A 17,317-nucleotide genomic window follows, 5' to 3' on the forward strand; every position below is an offset into this window, starting at 1 on the left:
TCCCTCAAGTTGGAGGGGTTTGAGAAAACACCCAACTTACCCAGTAAGGTGTGATGCTTTGGTCCAGTGAGTGATTTCGTAAATAAATCGGCTAGCTGAGAGTCAGTTCTGACGAAAGAGAGGGAAATAAGATCGGAGATGAACTGTTGTCGCACAAAATGACAGTCAATTTCAATATGTTTCGTCCTTTCATGAAAGACGGGATTTTTAGCTATATGAATAGTTGCCTGACTGTTAGAGTGGAGTGGAACTGGAAGTGTGATTGGTGCTGAAAGATCATCGAAGAGGCGGACTAACCAGTTAAGCTCCGCCACAACTCTCCGCATAGATCGATACTCTATTTCGGCGGAACTAAGAGAAATTGAGGCTTGTTTCTTCGATTTTCAGGAAATTGGTGAAAATCCTAATGAGATGTAGAAATCACTCACTGATCTCCGAGAATTTGGACATGAACCCCAATCTGAATCACAAAAAGCTTGGAGTTTAAAAGATGGTGATGCAGTCATGAAAAGATCAAGTCCTGGGTCTTTAAGAAGATAATGAAGTACTCGGAGAGCAGCTTCGAGATGTGGTTGTCGCAGATCCTGCATATATTAACTGAGATATTGTATTGTAAAGGAAAGGTCTGGTCTTGTATGAGTAAGATAATTCAACTTCCCAATCAAGTGATGATATAAGGTTGGATCTTGAATGACTTCTCCAGTGTGGGCAAGAAGTTTTTGTGTCGGATCCAAAGGTGAAGAAGCTGGTTGCTTATCCATGCAGTCAAACTCTTTTAGCAAATCTAAGGTGAATTTGCATTGAGATAGAATCAAACCAGTTGATTCTCGAAGAACTTCCATTACTAAGAAAAAATATAAGTTTCCGAGGTCCTTAATCTTGAATTCTTGATCAAGAAAACTTTTCAAGGCATTCAATTCCTCAATGTCATTTCCAGTTAGCACGATGTTGTCAACATAAATTGCTACAATAGAGACTGAAGTTCCTTTCTTCTTAAAGAACAAAGAGTAGTCATTTAGAAAATGTGAATAACCTTTGAAACTAAGAGCACCTGTAAGCTTTGAATACCAATGTCTTGATACTTGACGAAGTCCATAAAATGACTTCTTTAACTTGCACACATTCTGGGTGTTGGAGAGTTCATACATGCTGAAAAATTCATGTATACCTCTTCGTTTAAATCTCCATATAAGAAAGCGTTGTTAACATCCAATTGATATAAGCCCCAACCCTTTTTGACTGCAGTATCTAAAAGGCATATGATTGTGGCCATTTTAACCACTGGAGAAAATGTTTCATTAAAATCTATACCCTCACGTTGCACATTACCTCTGATTACTAATCTTGCTTTCAGTAGTTCAATACTTCCATTTGAATGATGTTTAACTTTGTATACCCATTTGCATGGGAGGGCCTTTTTATCACCAGGAAGTTCAACAACTTCCCAAGTCTCATTCTGGACTAGTGCCTCAATCTCCTTCTGCATTGCTTCTTGCCATCCTGGGTGATTAGCTGTCTGGTTGAAGGTTAGTGGTTCTTGAACATTTGAAAGTGAATTTAAAAATGACTTATTTGAAGTTGAGAGGGCAGAAAAGGAGTAAGAAGCAGGTGTTATAGGAGAAAGAAAACATGGTGTGCCAACATCAGTTACTTGTACTGCATTTGTAATGTAGTCACTTAGGTAAAAGGGAGTTTTGTGAATCCGAATGGATTTTCTGAGTCCAACTGGTGAGTTCCTACGATTTCCATCTGTAGGTTGTGGACTGAAAAGTGGTGTAGGAAATTCTGTAACATCTTGATTTGGAGACTCGGATGATCAGAATGTTCAACTGAATTGGTAGTCTGCAAATCAGGCACTTCAAGATTTACTTCAGGTGTATTTGAAGTAGGAAAAATTGATTTATGAGGCTTTGAAGTGTTCATTGAAGCAAATGGATAGATGTCCTCATGAAATATAACATCCCTAGAAATAAAAGTCTTCTTTGTGTCAAGATTAAGGACTTTATACCCTTTCTTACCATGTGGATATCCTAAGAAAATACAAGGTAAAGCTCTTGGATCAAATTTTGCCCTGTGAGATGAAAGAGTAGAAACAAAATATAAACATCCAAAATATTTAAGTCTGGAGTAGTTAGGCTTAGTTTTAAATAAGATCTCATAAGGTGTCTTAAGCTTTAAAACCTTTGAAGGGAACTTATTAATTAAATGTGTTGCAGTCAACACACAGTCTCCCCAAAAATTAATAGGTAGATGTGATTGATAGAGCAAAGCCCTAGAAGTCTCTAGAAGATGCTTATGTTTGCGCTCCACAATTTCATTTTGTTGAGGAGTCCCAACACAAGTTGTCTGATGCAAAATTTCTTGTTTTAAAAAAAAATCTACATGTGCATTCCCTGTTCCAAGCTCAAAAGCATTATCTGAACGTATGATTTTGACTTTGTTGTGAAACTATCTCTCTATCATAGCTAAGAAAGATTGCAATACTAGAAACGCATTTGATTTTGTGCTAAGAAGATATGTCCAAGTACCCCTACTATAGTCATCAACTATAGTTAGGAAGTACTTATATCCATCAGAAGTGGTTGTATTGTAAGGACCCCATGTATCTATGTGAATTAAATCAAACATAGCTTTAGAAGTAGTTAAACTAGTGAAAAATGATAATTTCGACTGTCTAGCCATATGACATATCACACAAGGCACAGGAAAATTATCGCATGAAGAATTAGGAATATATGAAATATTCTTCATATTACTCAAAGGCATATGACTTAAACGATAGTGCTACAACTTGTTCCTTACATCAGAAATACTAGAGAAGGAAAATAAAGCTGAAGGAACTTTCTGATTACATAGATTTTTTTCTAACACAAATGAACTTCTAGATGAAGATGACTTCTTGGAAATGCGTTCCAAATGCCTTGATTCTAGAACATAAAGACCACAACTCTCCCTACCAATCACCAGAGGCCTCTTCATTGAAGGGGCCTACAAAAAATAGAAAAGAGAAGTGAATAATATGAGATAGTTATTTTATTTGCACAATTTATGAACTGACAACAAATTGAATCTAAAAGCAGGGACATACAACATATTGTGAAGAATCAGATTTGAAAAAAGTAAAACTGAACCTGAATGTATGACTCTAACCTTATGAGAGTTGGATAAATTTACATTCAAAGGTTTAGGTAAAGGAGCTATATTATAGAGAGCAGTTTCATCAAAAGTTATATGTTCAGATGCACCACTATCTAATATCCATGTCTTATTGTTGTTATGTGCAAAACAAGTAGCACAATTATGTGAGAAAGATATAACAACACAGTTCACATCTGCATTATTTTCAGAGCTACTGGTTCCCTATTTTCCCATCTGCACTTGCTGAAGGAGTTGTAGGATCTGGCTAATATTTTCTTGAGTAAGTGACTTGATCCCCGCCGTCTGTACTGCATTTTCTTCAGTGCTGAAAGCATTGTTACCTTGAACTGACTCTTGGTATTTTCGTTGATTTGTGAACTTGAAATCTGAGGGAAATCTAACAAGCCTGCAGATTTGTTCCACAACATGACCTGGCTTCATGCAGTATGAACAGGTATAGTTGTTTTTCTTTCCCTCATACACAGGTTTTTTTCCTTTAAAATCCCTCACATTGTTTCTCTTACCAACTGCCCCATGTTGTGCAGCAATAAATGAAGCTGATTCTCTAGGATAAACAGGAGAAGCATGTATTTTTCTTTGCTTTTCATCCTGGATAACCATAGAGTAAGCTTGGCCAAGAGAAGGTAAAGGCGAAGTCAACAGTATGTTGCTTCTCACACCTATGTAGGTGTCATTCAGGCCCATTAAAAATTGCAGCAGTCTCTGGTCTTGATGCGTTTTCAGATTTTTTTCTTTTAGCTCCACATACACATTCACATGAACAATGAGAAAAATTGATCAAGGTATCTAGTTCATCCCACAAACTTTTTATTTTTGTGAAATAACTTGAAATGCTAGAGTTACCTTGAACCACGCCACTTAGTTCTTTCTGTAGTTGAAAAAGTTTAGCCCCATTTGTCTGACCAAATCTGTCTTCTAAATTATTCCACAGATCTTCTGCACTATGTGAGTAAAGAACACTTTCTACAATTTCTTTTGACAAAGAGTTAAGGAGCCAAGACAATACCATGTCATTTCCTCTAACTCAAGCACTTTGAAGACCAGAGTTTTCATCTGGAATGGAAAGAGTTTCATCTATGAAACCTAGTTTATTCTTGGCAGAAAGAGCTATGACTACTGCTCTACGCCAAGCTCCATAGCTTTTGCCATCAAAAGCTGAGGAAACAAAGTTCATGCATGGGTAGTCTGGAGGATGAAGAAAGAAAGGGTGTGTTGAATCAATCACACCTTTCTTGGTTGAATCAGTTGTTGCAGCTACAACTTTTGTTGTTTCTCCCATTGTAAGGAATAGAGCAAAGTTGAAAAGTGAATAAGGGTTTCAAATATTAGGTTGGTCGACCTGCTCTTAATACCATGTAAAAGACAGGAACTTTTGAACTCAATCTGAATTTGATATGTATTGTCTTGAGAAATATGTATATGTACAGTGTAGCTAATTTATTAAATTTACTCTATGTACTACTCTCATACATGTCCCATACCTGTCCATGTGTAATTTGTCCTAATGTGAATAAATAATATATACAAGAAAATATAAAATATAACTAAGAATCCCTGCAGTCAAAATATTCTTTTGCTATTATGGACAGCTGGATTGTAAAGCACTTGACATAATCTCCTTCAAGGATAGAGTTGTCATTTCACACTCCCATTATATTTGGAAACAAAATACTACTCCACTTTAAATATTTCAAAGAATACTTTTGTACTTTGTGAGTACTAAATCATTATCTTCTCTTTTATGTTTCCCGACAGTGATGAATGTCGATTGAATTCACTAATTAACTTCATACTTTGAAATCAAGTCTTAGTCTTTTATCCTTTCTTCAACAGCTTATTCCTCGAAAGAAAAAAAAGATTCTAATTATATTATGAGTTTCCTACTACTTTATTTTAGTGTTTTATACTTTATTCCAATTGTTGAAAATAACAGAGAAAAATGTAATAGCACCTTAATTGTGCCTAAATAATAAGAAGAGAAAAATAAAATAAATTCCACTAACCTACATGGCTCTTTCCGCACATATCGTAGAAGCAGCGGCTAATTTGAAAAACAGTTATTAAACGTGACAACCAATCCCTTCTCTCTTCTCTTAATTTCCATCTTTGACCACTCTACTAACAATTAATTCTAATTAAAAAAATTAGTATATCTCATTCCTCATAAATAAGATATGTAACTGAAAAAATACACACAACATCATCTGACCTGCAATCTTATTGTTCCACATCTAAACATTAAAATCCCAGGTTCTTGTTTTTTTTTTTAATCATTCCTGTTATACTTATGTTTTTTGACATGTTATCAAATTTGTCTTTTTTCAGTTTTTCCCTTGTTCTCTTGATCTGATTTTTCAGCTATCAGTATTTACATACAAAACCATTCGGCTATTGGGAAAACGTCAATATACTTCTAATGCCGAATCAAGACTAACTAGGATAGGAATTAAAAGATGAAATTGTTCGTTTGGAAATTTTCCAAAAATGTAATCATAGGTTCTTCTCTCTATCGGAACAACAGGGCTGTTATGTTTATCAATAAACTTGTCCAAGAAATAAAATATTACCAAGGTATATCTTTTTTTATCAGAGGTTGAATGGAAAGAAGAATTAGGACAAGAATTGGGATATATTCGGGGAAACAAAAAATTAGATGTGGATTGCAGGGAAGGGGAGCGCTGGAGCAACGATCAAGTTGTCTCCGTGTAGGTCACGGGTTCGAGCCGTGAAATAAGCTTCTAATGCTTGCATCAGAGTAAGCGGCCAACATCACACACTCTTGGGGTACGGCCATTTCCTGGACCCTGCATGAACGCGGGTGCTTTGTGCACCGGGATGCCCTTTTATTACAGGGATTTTGATAAAACAATATTTTTAGGAGTTGTTTATTTACATCCTTTGTGTTGTATATGAAACATCACTTCTCTATAGAAACTGGCAATCCAATTTGCTTGATTCAAAAAAAAAAATCTGTATAATCATTTTCATTCATAGGTTTACTGGCATATTCTGCAGTCTAATTTTGCTACTCTCTTTTTTTTTTTTTTGGTTATCTGTATTCTCAATGGTAAATGATAGGAACCTTTGTGTTTTTATGTGCAGAAAAATAGGTAAATATGGAGGGAACATTGTTTTCCCCAGCTTTGGAAGGAATGAAGCATGTCAAGTCTGAACATGGGGAGCTGATGACTAAGCCTTTCTTGGAAGTTTGCAAACTCGTATTGCCAATTCTAGGTTCAAAACTTTTCTCTAAAATTGTCATGATTATTACTCTGTGATTTTGATTTCATTGAGCCGAGGGTCTTTCAGGAATAACATATCTGCCTTCACAAGGGAGGGGTTAGGTCTGCGTACAGATTACCCTCCCCAAACTCCACTTATGGGATTACACTGAGTATGTTATTGTTGTTGTTGTTGTTACACTTTTAGTATTGAAGCCAATTTCTTTTACTAGAAAATATTACATGATAAAGTTGTTGTCATGTGACTAGGAGGTTACGGGTTCGAGTCGTGTAAACAGCCTCTTGCAGAAATGCTGGGTAAGGCGGCGTACAATAGACCCTTGTGGTCCGGCCTTTCCCCGGACCCCGCGTATAGCGTGAGCTCAGTGCACCGAGCTGCCCTTTACAAAATATTGCATGATGTTCGTATCTTCACCACCTTAACAACCTTTTGTGCTCAACTGATGCATATTTGGATTCTCATACATAGATGTATTGTGTTATCTAAAGTTTTTTAACAAATTGAATTCATTTGACACCCTATGATGCCAGATAAATTTGGAGCTGCTATGACTGTGGTTAAATCTGACATCAATGGAAATATATCGGTGAGTTAGTCATTTCTTTATTTCTTCTGCTTAAATATTACAAATATCGCAACTTGTGTTGCAGATTTCATGTGTAATAGTATCATTCAGAATTTTTCTATTAGAAAATCTCTTATGTAACCTTATACTTATGCAAAATTTGAGATATCTGACATTGTTCCTAATTGCGAATACTCAACGCTTGTTTCCTTACAGAGGTTAGAATCCAAGTATAACGATAACACGTCGAGATTCAACTACTTGTACAGTTTCGTACAGGCAGAAGTCGAGATAAAGACTGCTAAATCTTCATCTAGCTGTACCAATGGTTTGCTATGGTTAACAAGGTACGCGATTGCTTTTCCATCCTCGTTATGTAATCCTTTATCTTTGGTGCATAACAAGTTTGCATTTTGGTTATTTGATGAACAAACTCTGCTTACATAATGTGTTAAGATAAGTCAGACTAATCGATCATTCTGCTAACGCTGCAGAGCCATGGACTTCATAGTGGTGCTATTTCACAATTTAGTTCAGCATCAAGATTGGTCAATGTCCCAAGCTTGCAACGATTCTTACGCCAAGACATTGAAGAAATGGCACGGATGGCTTGCTAGTTCAAGCTTTACGGTATTTACTTCACTGTCTTTTCAGTCTAAAATTGATCTAACAACAGGATTTCAAAAGAAAATGGCATGAAAGATTAATTCAACTAGCCAAAGACTTCATCTGATAAATATGTTAATCTCTTATATGAGAAACTGTACTGTAAATTTGGTCTTCTGAACCTGTAAAAAGTGCTAACGTGTTTCTAAATGTGAACCAAAGGTTGCGATAAAGCTTGCTCCAGATAGGAAAAAGTTCATGGAGGTTATAGGTGGCAACGGTGACATCTATGGTGATATGGAAAAGTTTTGTACGACGTTTTCACCTATACTTCAGCAAATCCACAAATTTCTGGTATGATATTAATATTCTTTGCAAGTTTTCAAACAAAATTACGGTTGTCTTAAATTTGTGAATGATGCATTGGTCTTTTGTGCAGGCTAGTGTTGGCTTGGACGGTATGAAAGCTTCATGATCAACTTCTCCAGTTTCAGCATTCTGAAGTTCTAAAGTGTAGATCTTCACTATATTTGTTGATTCTATTTTCATTTTGTCCCAATTTTTCAACAGCATTGTTACTTCTCCCAAATTTTCACTACATCTGTTGCTTTTATATTCATTTTTCGTCCCGCTAAAGTTTTATGATATTTTCTGGCCAGCGTCTTACTCCTCTACTGCTGCTTCTTTTTGACATATCATGCATCACCAGACTCATTTTGCTCTCTTGTTTTCTCAATCTTTTTACCTATAGTTTGTGTGTGTGTGTGTGTGTGTGTGTGTGCAAGCGCAATCATATGAGAGTTCAGTTATGATAAATACAAGCTATCGATTAAGTTTGGAAGTGTTTAATGATTCACTTTATTGGAATACTTGCACAAATCTCATGTGCCTTCAATCAGCTACCTCAATATCTCTAAGTAGAGTACATGAATCTCATGTCACTATTTGTTTGGATTTTAGCCATCCAAGTCTTCTATGGTTCTTCCTTTCTCTATTTTCCCTTCCTCTTGGGGTGCGACCAATAAGATATTAAAAGGAAGTAGGAATTAAAGCATGAAAAGCCCATACATTTGAAAACATACAGTACCATGAACAATTTGAGTTTTACACAGACAAAAAAAAAAAAAAAAAGCCCGCTGCACAAGGCATCCGCGTTCACGCAGGGTTCAAGGAACTTCCGCACCCAAAGGGGTATGATGTAGACAGTATATGCTAGTACCAGCATTAATAGCTGCTTCCACGGCTCGAACCCAAGACCTATAGGTCACACGAAGACAACTTTACAGAAAAAATAGTATTAAAATATCGGAGGGCCACACAACAAGGGAAGAGTTACAGTAAAAAAACTGGACATTATTTGCTCAAACTAAAAGTGTAAGGTCAACATTGTTTGTTGCACCATACTGGCGGCTGAGAATAGGGGAAGACTGAGCAGACTTTTAACTGTAAAGATGATCAAGAAGGGAGGGGAGGGTTTAACTATGTAGACTCAACAATCAATTTTCTGTTGTGTTAATCAAACTCAAGTCTGAATTACTAAGTAAATCCCATACAAGTACATATGCAATGTACTCGCGCAAAATATCAGAATGTCGCGTGAGATTACATACACGATTCACACAAAATCAAACGAGAATATCAACTAACAGTTATTAATATATCTTTTGACAGTAACAAAAGGTGTTCGACTGAGATGTTCTCCTACTTTGGGAGAAAGTCCAGTAGCTACTTCTTTGATAACTGACTGTGGAGTTAATGGACCAGTAGGGTTGAAGTTCTCCTTTGAATCATAAGAGCTCTTAAACATTCTTGTCTGATTTACTGATGCCTTTTTTATAGTCTCGGGATAAACTGATGGCGAAAGATCCTTAGAGAAACCTACTGATGGAGTATGAAAATCTTTTGCAGCTCCGATTGTCTTAACTGTAGGTGATGAGAAATCAGCATCTTTAACATTCTTCTCTGCAGGTTTCACTGGACTTACACTATGCTGAGTAAGCTCTCTATAATTTCCACATAGTGTGAAAATGTTCTCAATAAGCACTTTTCTAGAAGGTGCTGCACCTATACAAACATCACTGTCCTTTGATAAATCACTGAAATGATGATCAGGAGCTGGAATCAAACAACTCATGTCATGATTGAGCAGACCCGAACATATTCTTTTTTCCTCAATGACCTCCTTCTGCACCTCCCCTTCACCATCACCTTCTTCGTCCTCCTCAAATACAGTGCTCAGGCTCGCTTTATTGGCGAAATGTGGCAAGCCAAGATTGACAGCAGGATCTTCAACTTCTCCTGAATTGCTTATGTTGGGATAAGCCAAGATTGTTTGGAAAGTGCTACCACCTTCAGGTTTATATACTAGTACATCACGCTTTCCAGTATCCATATCAATTGATCTGTCCAAATCCATAGATTTTACCATTCCTGCAGCATCTTCAGAGTAAATATCCTGTAACCTTTTCGCGAAAGTATTTACCTCCACTTGTACTGATGATCCACTTTCAGCCCTAGAGCGGCAAAGCTCAGCTTCCATCTCCTCCAAGCGCCTCCGTAGCATTTCAAATTCTTGTTGCTGCTGGAACATTCTTTCTTCCATCTTCCTCCTTTCCATTTCAACAATTTCATTTGCCATTTTCTGACATTCTTGTATCCTCTTTTCCAACTCACTCTTCAACATCTGAGTTCGCTCGTTCACTTTAACATTGATCTCCTCCTCAGTTATCTCCGTCCCCTTTCCTTGTACTAACTCAAGTTTGGTCCTTAATGTAGCAATTTCCTCTTCTTTCCTCATAAGCTCTTTCTGAGCTTCATTACGCTCTTTCTCTTTCAGGTTGTTCTCCATCTGAAGCTTGTAGATAAACTGGTCCATAACGGCAATCCTTGATCCCAAAATAACTGCCGATGAGGAAGAATCTTCTGCACCTTTCTCTTTCAATGGCGTATGAGGGCCACGGACAATACATTTAGCTTTGGCGCCATACTCTAGAGTAGAGATTGTCTTGTGGAGTTCTTTAGGATCCGGGCTCGCACACAATATCATGAGAATTTTGGACTTGTCATCCTCAAAAGAATCCTACATCAAATTTAGTTGAATCAACTTCAGCAAGTCTATGAACAAATTCTAAAAAGCAATCTGCCCATACTATATATATGGTATATACACAAAATTTACCTGTAGGAGCATGGTTAACTTGCTATCTCTAAACGGAACATGAGAATCACCATTAGCAATCGATTCAACAACCCTCTTCAATGCAATGTTTCCCTGGTTTATTTTCGCAGTCTGCAAGATTTAATACCAGTAAGATAACAATTATATCTAAAAGATGATCATATATATTTTGAGGTACTTTAAAAGGAAATCAGATATGAACTCTTTTACCTGCATTTTTGCCTCCAAACCAGTTTGACCAGCTTGTTCAATATTCTCAGAACCAGCCATGTCCACAAGCATTAGTCGCCCTCCAACTGTTGGAACGTCGAGGATTATCTGTACAATGACATTTAGCCGCGTTTAGTGAAATTGAAGACGAATAACTAGAAATAAAACGAACTTATTTCAATGAAAATGTGATTAAACATAAACTACCATGCAGTGGCTCCGAGAGCTCCTCTCGTTACACAGGGTGCTCTTTACGATTCTTCTCTTCTCCACTTTCTGGATCTCTTTCGATATCTTTATAGCTTCAGTTCCCGAGATAAAAGTTGCATTTTTTGCTTTTTTACAAATAACTTCCAGCTTCACCTGCAAAGGTAAAAGACAGGACCAACATTGTATAGACATAAAAATCAGTAAGCAAAGTCATACCTACTTTCTCATTTTTTAAGTTTCACATGATAACCCTACATCATCTCCTAACGGACTGAAGTTACTAACTTCTGACTATAAACGTCTGTTAGTTATAGATCAACGATGAAAACGAGACCTCATTCTCATTGACATTTTCTGTGTAGGTCTTTTCCTTCCATAGTCATGATGTTATGGATTGGGGCAATGTATATCGAGCGAGTTTAGGTGAAGCACTAGAAAGTCACTGACATTTTGGTATTTAACAAGACCATTACTATCTCAAGTCAGGTGGAGGTTATACTAAGGAGGAGACATAAAGTGGATTTATGTGAGATAAAAATACTAAACTACATTGAGCAAATATCACTTAAATAACAACAAGCACATCTGTATATCACAAATTATAGAAAGTCAACCGGAATTCCTGTTGACGTGAAAACTTAACAATAAAAACCCTTAATAATGGCTGCTACAAATTCAAGTACATCAACTAGCACATTTAGAATACAAATAAACAACAGCTATAATGTTAAGATTCTCACACAACAATTATAATGTTAAGGTTCAGTCAGTTCAATAGCAGAATCAATGATACAGAACTAAACATGTTATACTACAATCTCAGAAACACATGAATAAAAGAAAAAACTACATTCAAAAATATCAGATAAGATACTACTAGTCTATGTCTCCATATATCCACAGCAGTACATCTACTATCAAAAATTTACCAGAAGAATAATCTGTTTTTACCTTAGAAGAACTGGCCTTGGACCAACCAAAACCAAATCCTCCACCACTATTAGTCGACGATAACAAATTATAAGTTTCCTTAGCATTTCGGAGTTTAACAAGACCACTACTATCCCAAGTCAGGTGGGGGATATACTTAAATAACAACAAGCACATCTATATAGCACAAATTGTAGAAAGTCAATCGGAATTGCTATTACAATCAAACCTCTCTATAACAGCCTCGTTTGTTCCAATATTTTTTGGCTGCTATAGTGAAATGTTGTTATAGAGGACGTATATTATAACATAACATAAAAATTGGTTCCGAGCAAACTTAGCTTTTATAGTGAATGCATATTATAGAGAGATGTTGTTACAGAGAGGTTTGACTGTAACATGAAAACTTAAACTATAAATACCTTAATAATGGCTGCTATAAATCTAAGTACATCAGCTAGCACATTTAGAATACAAATAAACACAGCTATCATGTGAAGAAATGAGCAAAACTCTTCTCAAACCACAGCTATTATACAGAACTAAACATGTTATACTAAAATTTCAGAAACATATCAAATACAAAAACAAGCTATTAATTTATCCACAGCAGAGCATCAACTATCAAAAATTGCCAGAAGAAAAATCTATTTTTACCTTAGAAGCACTGGCCTTGGACCAACCAAAACCAAATCCACCACCAGTATTATTCGTCGATAACAAATCATAAATTTCCTCATTATATATCTCCAAAACAGTAACCTGAACAAATGTGCCAACACCAACTTTCTCACTATTTTCATCACCCAATATATCCTTCAATGACCTATACACAATACCAGGCTGCTTAACACTTCCAAACATTGTATGACTTTTACCAGCACCAGTTGGTCCATACATCATAATTGTGCATTTATCACCTAATTTCACACCATCAATTCTTGACTCCACAAATTTCTTATAAAACTCATCAAGATCCTCTTCTTCAGACAACGACACGCCATCAAGTGTAAAATCTCTATACCCTATGTCAGTCCTAACGCGTAAGGACCGATAATCAAAATTTACTTGTAATGCTGATAAAGATTTGTCCTTTTTATTATCAGGGTAATCGCGAATACGGCCTATAACCTCAACCGGGTGCTCTGGAGGTGGCCCTTCTTTTGCTGTTGTAGTGAAGTTTAAACGATGTTTTGATTGTGGGGTTCTTGAATTAACAACATGGGGTTGATTCAATTTTGATAATGGAGATGGGGTTATTTGATTCTTTGGTGTAGGAGCCATTGAAGAAGTAAAAGAGGAGAAAGAACCCCAGAATTCAAGAAAAGATTCAAACCTTGAAATGGGGTTTCTTTTGATTGAAGTTTTCTTAAAATGTAAAGATTTTACTGACCAAGATTGAGGGATTTTTTTCAGTCACTGATTGGATTCAAATTTAGATATTTTTGGGAGAGATAGGAGAGCTAAAAATGGAAAAATGGTTTGAAAGTTCAAATTTAAGAGGCTAGCTTATGCTCTAAATCTGCAACCGGGTAGAGTAACGGCTAGTTTCAATTTTTACTGGGCTTGGATCGGTATTTACCTAATTGGCCCAGCCCGAGTCGAGTACTACCATTTACCTCTCTTTAAGGGATTTGTAGTCGTACCATATATTTGTGTCACCTTTTAACATGTACCATATTTTTAAAAATTATTAATTTGGTAGCCAGTTGACAAAAAATCCGTAATAATATGACAATTATACCCCTAATAGTATTAGCATTAGCATGCTACTTTGGAGATAACCTCATTCGCATTAGCATACTGTAAAACAAGCCCTGATAAACGTAGCAGCATGCTAACGTTTGGAGATGACGTTGTTTTACAGTACCAGAGGTTATTCATTAGCATGCGAGATGGTGTAAAACTTCAGTCAATTACAGTAGCAGCTGAAGTTGTTTTACATTGAAGCTAAAACTTCATGCTAATGCATGCTGGAGTTATTTATCCTGCAGTCAACAGTTTTGTCATGAGTTTTATCCAAAACTTCAGTCTAAACATGCTGAAGTTATTTAGTTCATTTGCTAAAATTTCAGACTAAACATGCTGAACTTATTTAGTTCATTTGCTAAAAGTTCAGTTTAAACATGCTGAAGTTATTTAGTTCATTTGCGAAAACTTCACACTAAACATGCTTAAGTTTTTGTCTTGCAATATGTAATTTTCTAATGAGTTTTTGCTAATGCATGCTGAAATTATTTAGTTCATTTGCTAAAACTTCAGACTAAACATGCTTAAGTTATTTAGTTCATTTGCTAAAATTTCAAACTAAGCATGCTTAAGTTATTTAGTTTATTTGCTAAAATTTCAGACTAAACATGCTTAAGTTATTTAGTTCATTTGCTAAAATTTCAGACTAAATATGCTTAAGTTATTTAGTTCATTTGCTAAAATTTCAGACTAAACATGCTAAAGTTATTTAGTTCATTTGCGAAAACTTCAGACTAAACATGCTTAAGTTTTTGTTTTGCAATATGTAATTTTCTAATGAGTTTTTGCTAATGCATGCTGAAGTTATTTAGTTCATTTACTAAAACTTCAAACTAAACATGCTTAAATTATTTAGTTCATTTGCTAAAACTTCAGACTTATCATGCTTAAGTTATTTAGTTTATTTGCTAAAACTTCAGACTAAACATGCTTAAGTTATTTAGTTCATTTGCTAAAATTTCATGCCAAAACATGTTGAAGTATTGTCCTGCAGTCTACAGTTTTGTCAATAGTCCTGAAGGGCAAAATCGTCTTTTTAAAACAGTTTTAACAAAAAAAAATGGGTACGGATACAAACGGAAAAACAAAATGAATATAAGTCAAAAGAGGGCGACCAAATAGGACGCCTCATGCAATTTTTATCCTCTCTTTTCCCTTCTAACCTTTTTTTCTTTGCAGCTTGATAAATATAGTAATTAAACATTAAACAGCATGATTCTAATATTCTAAATCTTTTATTCTTCTCTTTTGTGTTTTTCGTTTTTAAGTTTTACACGAAGATGAAGAGGAGAAGGAGAAGAGACGGTAGAGACAAAAAGGGCAAAGGAGAAAGAAGGTTGTATTTATACATGCATTTAAATTAATGAGGAATAGTTTAGTAAATAATAAAGTTGAACAAATACATAAGATCTATATAGTCAATTTGACCTAACTTAATTGAGGTGTAGATCAAATATTTCTTTTAATTTTAAAAAAAGATGCTTTGTGCACAAGAGTCTTCTAAACTAGAGAGCTAGAAGCGGATTCAGAATTTGAGTTTTATAGGTTTGTATCGCGAACTCGAGTTAAATATACAATAATAACTGATTTTACTATCAAATATTTATAAATATTTAATGAATTTCTTAATACTCCTTCCGTTCACGTTTAGTTATCCACTTTCGACTGTTCACACCCCTAAAGAAATAATAATTATAGTATGTATTTTACCTTATAACCCCTCGTAATGATAGTATTTCAATGAGTCTCGAAAAATAATTTTGGAAATGAGTAATTAATGATAAGGGTAAGACAAGAAAAAAAGTTTGCCTTTCTCTTGATTTGCTAAAATGGACAAATAAAAATAAAAATATATTTTTAATATAATAGACAAGTAAAAGTGAACGAAAAAAGTATATACTAGTATATAAGGTCTAAGCAAAAGTTATTCAATTCCCGAGAACTCTGTAGCTTATGCTACACCGCAATCGGGTAGAGTTCTGATTTGAAATTGATTTTTGACAAGTGGGTGGGGGAGGATTTGGGTCACTTAAAGTCTTAAAATGCATTTGAAAGTGAAAGCTTGAAGAGGCTACAAGCGTGTTCAATAACAACAACAACAATCCAGTATAATCTCACAAGTGGGGTTTAGGAAGGATAGTGTGTACGCAGACTTTACCCCTACCCTTGGGTAGAAAGACTATTTCCGATAGACCCTCGGTACAAAAAGATGAAAAGCAACAATAGAATAATAACAACATAACCAGGAAGATAGTGCCAACGAGCTAAGAATCAGAAAATATACATGAAAAAGCAATATCAATAATCAGTGCAGTGACAAGGTCCTAGAAAATAGTACGAGCACAACATGTACCACTAGCATACTAAAACACGACATTGACCGACTAGACTTACACACAGCACGGAGCAGGAAAACGCTCACTACCTACTAACCTACAACTCTAATGCTCTCCCTCCATACCTTCCTATCGAGGGTCATATCCTCGGTGAGCTGGAGTCACGCCATGTCCTGCCTGATCACCTCTCCCTAATACTTCTTTGGCCGCCCTTTACCTCTCCTCATACCCGTCAGAGCCAACCGCTCTCACCTCCTAACCGGGGCATCTAGACTTCTCCTTTGCACGTGCCCGAACCATCTAAGTTTCACTTCCCGCATTTTATCTTCCATGGGAGCCACACCCACCCTTGCTCGAATATCTTCATTCTTAATCTTATCCAAACTCGTGTGCCCGCACATCCACTTCAACATCCTCATTTATGCTACTTTCATCTTCTGGATATGGGTCATCATGACTGGTCAATATTCTACCACATACAACATGGCCAGTCTTACCACCGCTCTATAGAACTTGCTTTTAAGTTCCGAGGGCACCTTCTTGTCACACAAAACGCCAGATGCTAACCTCCATTTCATCCAACCTGTCCCTATACGGTGCGTGATATCCTCGTCGATCTCCCCGTTCCCCTGGATAATCGGCCCAAGGTACTTAAAACTTCCTTTCTTAGAAATGACTTGTGAATCAAGCCTCACATCGTTGTCCACTGCCCCGTGACTTCGTTGAACTTGCACTCCAAGTACTCAGTTTTAGTCCTACTCAACTTGAAACCTTTAAACTCAAGGGTTTGTCTCCAAACCTCCAGCCTCTCGTCAACACCTGCTCGCGTCTCATCAATCAAAACTATATCATTCGCAAAGAACATACACCGTATTTTCCTGTAGGTCGCTGCTCATATATGTGCTTTAAAATATTTTCAGAATCTTTTAACATAGACAGTAGGTGAAACATAAATGAAAAAATTTAATTTCACCTGACATAAAGAGAGCGTAAAGCAATAAACAACCAAAATGTTGAAATATTTATCCTCCCACAAAGAAAGGTACACTGGGAAATTAATAAATTAGGAGATAGGAGTACTTTTTTTTCTTTCAAATAACTTACATTTTATGCCTTCTTTAGTTAAGGTTT

General features: G+C 36.0%; 2 protein-coding genes across 2 annotated transcripts; one reads left to right on the forward strand and one right to left on the reverse strand.

The window, feature by feature from the left end:
* Nucleotides 1-5,253: 5,253 nt before the first annotated feature.
* Nucleotides 5,254-8,245, forward strand: LOC107799635 (glycolipid transfer protein 1-like). Its single transcript, XM_016622775.2, has 7 exons — nt 5,254-5,409; nt 6,262-6,393; nt 6,933-6,988; nt 7,184-7,314; nt 7,462-7,597; nt 7,796-7,927; nt 8,013-8,245. The coding sequence occupies exons 2-7, from the start codon at nt 6,276-6,278 to the stop codon at nt 8,046-8,048; spliced, it is 609 nt and encodes a 202-aa protein (XP_016478261.1). The 5' UTR covers nt 5,254-5,409; nt 6,262-6,275; the 3' UTR covers nt 8,049-8,245.
* An 837-nt stretch (nt 8,246-9,082) lies between these two features.
* On the reverse strand, nt 9,083-13,585 carry LOC107799634 (kinesin-like protein KIN-10A). The gene is made up of 5 exons (XM_016622774.2): nt 12,759-13,585; nt 11,169-11,324; nt 10,962-11,069; nt 10,752-10,862; nt 9,083-10,652 (listed from the first exon to the last, which is right to left on the reverse strand). The coding sequence occupies exons 1-5, from the start codon at nt 13,383-13,385 to the stop codon at nt 9,216-9,218; spliced, it is 2,439 nt and encodes an 812-aa protein (XP_016478260.1). The 5' UTR covers nt 13,386-13,585; the 3' UTR covers nt 9,083-9,215.
* Between the last annotated feature and the right edge of the window lie 3,732 nt (nt 13,586-17,317).

This window comes from Nicotiana tabacum, chromosome 14 (genome assembly GCF_000715075.1).
Source record: "Nicotiana tabacum cultivar K326 chromosome 14, ASM71507v2, whole genome shotgun sequence".
NCBI lineage: Eukaryota > Viridiplantae > Streptophyta > Magnoliopsida > Solanales > Solanaceae > Nicotiana > Nicotiana tabacum.

Bases quoted from the DNA above. Each gene is read 5' to 3' on its own strand.
- LOC107799634 (XM_016622774.2), bottom strand. From the start codon at position 13,385: ATGGCTCCTACACCAAAGAATCAAATAACCCCATCTCCATTATCAAAA. The intron at 10,863-10,961 runs GTAAAAGAGTTC...TAAATCTTGCAG, and splicing joins GTTTGGAGGCAAAAATGCAG to ACTGCGAAAATAAACCAGGG. The intron at 10,653-10,751 runs GTAAATTTTGTG...AATTTGATGTAG, and splicing joins AGTTAACCATGCTCCTACAG to GATTCTTTTGAGGATGACAA.
- LOC107799635 (XM_016622775.2), top strand. From the start codon at position 6,276: ATGGAGGGAACATTGTTTTCCCCAGCTTTGGAAGGAATGAAGCATGTC. The intron at 7,315-7,461 runs GTACGCGATTGC...CTAACGCTGCAG, and splicing joins GGTTTGCTATGGTTAACAAG to AGCCATGGACTTCATAGTGG. The intron at 7,598-7,795 runs GTATTTACTTCA...TGTGAACCAAAG, and splicing joins TTGCTAGTTCAAGCTTTACG to GTTGCGATAAAGCTTGCTCC.